At 35.2% G+C, this 6,983-nt stretch overlaps 1 protein-coding gene across 3 annotated transcripts; it reads left to right on the top strand.

The window, feature by feature from the left end:
- Positions 1 to 976: 976 nt before the first annotated feature.
- Positions 977 to 6,262, top strand: LOC109211394 (jasmonic acid-amido synthetase JAR1-like). Of its 3 annotated transcripts, none has more exons than XM_019374933.1 (5): positions 977 to 1,299; positions 2,579 to 2,899; positions 3,114 to 3,215; positions 3,979 to 4,766; positions 5,616 to 6,262. In XM_019374933.1, exons 2-5 carry the CDS (start codon positions 2,604 to 2,606, stop codon positions 6,155 to 6,157), a joined length of 1,728 nt encoding a protein of 575 aa, XP_019230478.1. In that variant the 5' UTR covers positions 977 to 1,299; positions 2,579 to 2,603; the 3' UTR covers positions 6,158 to 6,262. The 3 variants fall into 3 exon arrangements, with proteins under 3 accessions (XP_019230478.1, XP_019230477.1, XP_019230476.1); XM_019374932.1 differs by lacking the exon at positions 977 to 1,299 and adding an exon at positions 2,121 to 2,405; XM_019374931.1 differs by lacking the exon at positions 977 to 1,299 and having other exon boundaries at positions 2,422 to 2,899.
- Positions 6,263 to 6,983: the final 721 nt, after the last annotated feature.

Genomic DNA, 6,983 nt, shown 5'->3' on the forward strand with positions numbered 1-6,983 from the left:
TTTAAAACACGTGCTTTTACTCACTTTCACCCTTTTGTATTATTCCATTTCGCATCTCCCCTTCATAATACATACTATATCCCTTTTGTGTGGAGCTGAATTTAGAATATTAAGTCAAGTTGTGTAGAACTCTATCAAATTCATCATTCTCTGGTTATAATTGGTGCAAATAATAGTAGGTAACCATCTTTCTCTTTTTTACTCTTCAGTCGATATCTTTACTTGGACACTTAATTTACCGGAGGTAAAAATATTCATCAACTATTACAACTCTCACTCGTCAAAACAATATTCTATACTAATTTAAAATTATGTATCCACCTGACTACCTCTGCTTACGAGTTACTAATTAGGACCACTTGATTTAAGTGAGATCCAAAATTATTACTCCATCAATTTCAAAAACCTCTATTTCAAATATGTTTAAAAAAGATCGGCAGCTTTCGATATTTTCTTAATAGAAAGCATTTATAATCACCCAGATGTTATGACAGATTCCTGATCACAAGTCTCAAAAGTTTTACAGTCATACAAATGTTATAATTTATTTAAAATCACATATCTTAAAAGTCTTTCCTTCTTTATTAAAACTTTGTGTCAAGTTAAACTAAGACAATCTTTTTAAAATAGAGCGAGTATAAATCTTTCTTAGTCCCACCAATATTTATAGTGTTGTTAGCACTATATCCTCCACTCCTCATGGGTATTAATATTATCGATCGGCAAACACAGAACTCCCGGCCCCACCATTGACTATATATATACATTATTTTTTGGGTTTCACATCTAATGTTACGGTGTCTAACTAATTCAAATTCACGTCAAAAAGTTTCATTAGTGTTGGAGTAAGGGATTTTCCTACCCACCACAGCTCAATAATCAGAGCTCGAACTCGAAATCGGAATACTTATCATTGTACCATAACCTTGATGGACGACATTTTCTCTTCGTCACTCCATCTATAAATATTTTCTCCTAGCGTACAGAATGTTACACCTCATCACACAGTCATATTACACAGAGTCCTTAATTTCCTCTCATTGTTTGCATCATTTCCTAGAGAATAGAGAAAGAAACAGGAGGGGAAATACACAAAAAGAATACACTGGCGTGTTATTTTGTGCTTATCTCTTGCTCATAGCTCTAGTGCTCTGTAGCGTCGAACTTCAAAATTACTTTTTCTTTCAGAGTATTGTCATATATAGTGATTGATACCATCACGAAAACCGTTACGTTAAATTCCCCACTGATTTGAGCAGCCCTTTTTTTTCATTTTTAGCCACTGTTCATATATTACAGGTACTGTGTTTTGAAATACCCATATGATTGTTTTGCTTTTTTTGGTCGGCAAAGATAGTCTTTTTTCATGTTTGTTATGACCCTTTTTTGGTCGGAATTTGAGCTGTTGGCCGGAGAGCTAGCTGCTTCTGTCTTTTTAATGATTTTTGTCTTGATAGTTCATAATTGTCATATACTTTCTTTGATTCTTCTTTGGCTTTTCTTGGATTCTGAAACCCCTTTTTCCCTTTCTCTATATTTTCCATATTCTTTTGCTGGACCTTTCATTAAGTAACTTTTGGAGTTGGTGTGATTCTCGTGGTTCTATTTTTTTTTCTTCCAATTTTCCTTCTTATTTCGAAAAGTTATGTCGTGTGACTAATTATACATGTAGGTGATAATTCCATATGTTCCTAGTGGAATTAATGTATGCCACAAAAAAATTATTCATATTTTGTTCAATTTGAGTCTAGCAGAACGAATATAGAGGATTCTTGTAACTAATTTCAGCTAGTTTGAGATTGAGACGAAATTTTAATTGTTGTTGTACAGTTAGTTGCTTTCATTTCATTTTATCTTAACTTTTCACCTTCATACGTGTATCTTCTTGTTTTTTGTGTCTTTGGATATGTAGTTGCGAAATTCCATGGAGACTTTTATCAGAACATCAATTCGATGTGTTCTTATTTTATTTTATTTTAAATTTTTTGTCTTTTTTGACAAAGTTCTAGTGCTGACCAAGTGGACCAACGTTAATGATGTGCCATTTTCCGTCCATGGGATTGGGATATAGGAGAGCTCTATATTATTCAAAAAAAAAAATCTTTAACAGCTTCCATGAGCTTTCTCCTTTTCATATTGGGGTTGTTGCCATGTGATCGGGAGGTCACATGTTCCAACCGTAAAAATAGCCTCTTGTAAAAATATGGGATAAGACTGTGTAAATAAATTCTTGTGGTCCGATACTTCCCCGAACCCTGTACATAACAGGAGCTTACTGCACCAGAATGACCCTTTATATTGGCCAATCCTGCTCAACTTTGAACTTGTTTGTGTTCTACCCTATACCCATACTACACCTCTTCCCCCTCTTTCTGTCTCCCTCAAGTTACATTCTTGATTTTACAGTAAGTTAATCTTCATGATTAATCTTAAACAAGTACTAATAGATTGATATTACCCTATTGAAATTGTCCTTTTCTTCTTTTTGATTGGTTTTTCTTTTCTCTTTTGGAAGTGGTCAACCCTCACTAATTTGGGATTAAAGGAGCTTAATTTATGCTATGTTACAACATTGCAGATTGTTACAGGAAGAGACAGTGAAGATGGTGGAGAAGACAGAGATGAAATTTAATCCAGAAGAAGTAATTGAGGAATTTGAGGCGTTGACCAAAGAAGCTGGTAAAGTTCAAGAAGAGACTCTTAAAAAGATTCTAAAAGAGAATGGAGGCACAGTTTATCTACAGCAATGGGGTCTAAATGGAAGAACTGACGCTGAGTCTTTCACAGCTTGTGTTCCTCTTGTCACTCACAAAGATTTAGAGCCTTACATTCAAAGAATTGCTGATGGGGATCCTTCCCCTGTTCTCACTGGAAAACCCATTACAACCATCTCATTAAGGTATCAGATCTTAACTATTTTCTCCATTTTATGGACCAATATTGCACCTTATTCACAAACTGTCATCCATCATCTCTCTATCAACATCCTTGTATAACAGATATTCACTGTAAAAGTAAAAATTTTCTCGGAATCGATTTTCGTGTTACGTTATAATATACTCCGTGAAGTTGCCAATTTTTAGAAAGTTTAACAGAATTTTTTTTGGTTGCAGTTCGGGTACAACACAGGGAAGGCCAAAGTTTGTACCTTTCAATGATGAATTGATGGAATCCACGTTGCAGATATACAAAACATCTTTTGCCTTTAGGAATCGGTAATGTAGTTTTGGTGTAGTACCTTAATAATGCTTTGCTGTGTCATTTGTCATACGTGGTGTCTTTTTCCATTTTTGCTTCTTGTTACTGTCTGAAAAGTGGGGCTGATTCAGGAAATTTTGTTTTTCATTATTTTTGTTCTTTTCCTTCTAGTAACAACACTCCAACATCTTCTTGAAAATGAATTCATTTTGGTTTTCACCTTGTCTGTCCACCTGGAGTCCTATAATTCACAACTTTCTGTTATTGGCTATCTCATTTCAATTTATTGACACATTTTCCTTATTAGTCTATTCTAAAAAAAAATGATTTATATCTGCATTTAGAAATAATTTAACTTTAAATTTTCTATTTTACCTATTTTACCTTGTCAAGCTTTTTTAGTCACATAAATAGCCCCACAAAGCTTTATCCTTTATGATTTAAAGACCATAAGTTTCAAAAAAAAAAAATTTAAACTCCGCACCGAATCAAAGTGTGTCTTATAAATTGAAATGGAGAAAATACTACTTTTTTTTCTTAGTACTGGTAATTAGAGTTTCATCCTGAAGGGTAAAAATTTCACATGATTAAAATATGTGGGGACAGATTCCTAACTTCTGTCACATTTTCTGGTAACAGCAGAAGGAAAATTGTTTGAGAAAATAGGACGCCATGTTCCTTTTATCAGTAATTTGTACTTGTTCGTTTCTTGTTGCTTTGCTTAATGTTATGACTAATTATTTCTCTTTTTTTAAAATTACTCTTTGTATTTTTGTGTAGAGAATTCCCAATTGGGAATGGGAAAGCTTTGCAGTTCATTTACAGCAGCAAACAGTTCAAGACAAAGGGAGGTTTAGCAGCTGGAACTGCAACTACCAATGTATATCGTAATGCACAATTCAAGAAAACAATGAAGGCAATGCAAACTCCATGTTGTAGCCCTGACGAAGTTATATTCGGTCCTGATTTTCACCAATCTTTATACTGTCATCTTTTGTGTGGCCTCATTTTTCGAGACGAAGTGCAAGTTATCTCCTCTACATTTGCTCACAGCATTGTCCAAGCTTTTAGAACTTTCGAACAAGTGTGGGAAGAACTTGTTGCAGACATAAGAGAAGGAGTCCTGTCTAGCCGAATCACGGTCCCTTCCACGAGATCAGCAATGTCTAAATTGCTGAAACCTGATCCAGAACAGGCTGATATCATTTTTAGAAAGTGTTCTGGATTAAGCAATTGGTATGGTTTGATTCCTGTACTCTTCCCAAATGCCAAGTACATATACGGAATCATGACGGGTTCCATGGAACCTTACCTCAAGAAATTGAGGCATTATGCTGGGGAGCTACCATTACAAAGTGCAGACTATGGGTCATCTGAAGGATGGATTGGAGCAAATGTCAATCCTAAGTTGCCCCCTGAACAAGTTACTTATACTGTGCTTCCTAATATTGGTTATTTTGAATTCATTCCTCTTAGGGGGGATTTAGACGGCCTTGAGCCTACACCAGTGAGTCTTGCTGAAGTTAAACTTGGTGAAGAGTACGAAATTGTTGTCACCAATTTTGCAGGTACTATTTTGCTTCCTCCTACTCTCTCTATTTGACCAAACTAGTTTTTTGTCAGTGACTTCTATGCATTTATGATGCAAACATAATTTTGTTATCATGATACCATTATTGAGTCATGTAAGGGTCACTAATAGGTCCAGAGCCTGACACTTACTGAAATATTTATTGCGCACCATGATATAGTTCATTTAAGATACAGTTGGTAGTTACTCTTTATAAATTATATTTTTCATCTACTACTTTTTTAATTTTAGTACGGAGATTTTATATTTGAGAAGTGGTAGCTCACACTTGGTGTCCGTTTACTGGAACTATTTCAGGAAAAATCATTATATGAGAAGTGGTAGCTTAATATAAAAGTATAGTTTTAGAAACTTTTTACTATATACATGAAGACCTGCTCATTTTTCGCTGTACAGAGTTGTGCCTGCATGTGGATGCCGTTCATATTCTCTTGACCTCTTCCTCATTGTTGTTAAGCAGGTTTATTATCGAGAGAAGTGCTAAATTAATTACTAGTACTTAATATTTTACACTTCTTGAAGGAATAGAAAGTTTAAAATAGTACTGCATTCTGCCTTCAAATATTTGTTTACTTCATCACTTGTAGTTAATACATTTATTAATGCACGTTACTTCGTCTATCTTTTGTCTTACTCTATGTATTCTACTAAGAGTAGGTGATTACCGTTGAGAGCAATTTTATTAATTTGTTACCTATAAAGAAGAGGAGTGTGACTTTGAAGGAAAAGTAGTTACGAGTTTCATCTTTTTTCATGGCTTTTAATTCTTGATTTTTTCCAGTATTGGCCAAAATTTGAACAATTTATTTGTACATGTAATGTGCAGGGTTGTATCGTTACAGACTCGGTGATGTTGTGAAAATAAAAGGATTCCACAACGCCACACCAGAACTACAGTTCATTTGCCGTAGAAATCTTTTGCTAAGCATTAATATTGACAAGAACACTGAGAAAGATTTACAGCTAGCGGTGGAAGCAGCAGCTAAGCTCTTAGTAGATGAAAAGTCAGAGGTAGTCGATTTCACGAGCCACGTCAATGTTGCAGCTGATCCAGGGCACTACGTGGTTTTCTGGGAACTCTGTGGTGAAGCAAGTGATGAAACATTGCAAGAATGCTGCAATTGTTTGGATAAATCGTTCGTCGATGCAGGCTACCTGGGTTCTCGGAAGGCTAATGCCATTGGAGCACTTGAGCTTAGAGTTGTGAAGAGAGGGACATTCCATAAGATATTAGATCATTTTGTTGGATTAGGAGGTGCTGTTAGCCAGTTCAAGACCCCAAGATGTGTTGGTCCAAACAATAGCACACTGCTGCAAATACTGTGTAATGATGTTGTTAAGAGCTATTTTAGTACTGCCTTCTGTTGATGTTGAAATTGAATTTAGCTTTTAGTGATGTATCCTTAATAACTGTACAAAAATTGACGAGTTGTATGGAAAAGAAAATGAAGCTTAGTTGTTGGTTTTTGTTAATGAAGCTTTTGCAATATAATGTTTGGACTGACAAAAGAAGTTAGTTAGTGGAAAGTGTACTAAAGTGATGAAATAACCTTTGCTTTATAGAACATTACTCATCAACTCTTACACTATTAGCCAAGGAGCAATATACCCTAAGGCAGTAATGCGTTAGAAACATCCAGCCTATCAAATTACAGTTGGCATTTTTAAGTTTTTTAACATTGCTAGTGTATGGGCCAAAAAAAATCTTTTTTATAGGCAAGCCATGTCAGCACCATGATAGCCTTCATCGGCTGCCACGTGCTATATATCAGTGAGGTATCAACAAAGATCTGCCCCAGGTCAAAGTAGTCTCGAAACGATTAAGGGTGCGGTTGAAGGATCAGCAAAGATCAAGGTCGAGGTCGAGCATCTTAGACAGAGTTATAACGGCTAGTTTTAAGATAGGACACAAAAGAGAATATTCTAGTGGATATTTTCTGCACCTATATTTTAGTAAGGTTTTTAGGAACATACTCTCTATAAATAGAAAGAGACACAATGATAAAGCATATTGACTTTATAGAGGGAGAATCTCACAATATCGCAAGCATAGGAAAACAACCTGTTTACCGTGAAAATGGTAACAACAATTAAATTTATTAGATGGGACTCTAAAAATACATGATCTATTACCAAGCTAGTTTGTTAGAGCAGATGAAGCTAGTATTATGAATTATAATGATGGGGGGGGGGG

The sequence above is a fragment of the Nicotiana attenuata genome, unplaced genomic scaffold, assembly GCF_001879085.1.
Source record: "Nicotiana attenuata strain UT unplaced genomic scaffold, NIATTr2, whole genome shotgun sequence".
NCBI lineage: Eukaryota > Viridiplantae > Streptophyta > Magnoliopsida > Solanales > Solanaceae > Nicotiana > Nicotiana attenuata.

Coding starts and splice junctions, on each gene's coding strand:
- LOC109211394 (XM_019374931.1), top strand. CDS start 2,562: ATGTTACAACATTGCAGATTGTTACAGGAAGAGACAGTGAAGATGGTG. Junction 3,216..3,978: donor TCTTTTGCCTTTAGGAATCG/GTAATGTAGTTT, acceptor ATTTTTGTGTAG/AGAATTCCCAATTGGGAATG. Junction 4,767..5,615: donor TGTTGTCACCAATTTTGCAG/GTACTATTTTGC, acceptor TGTAATGTGCAG/GGTTGTATCGTTACAGACTC.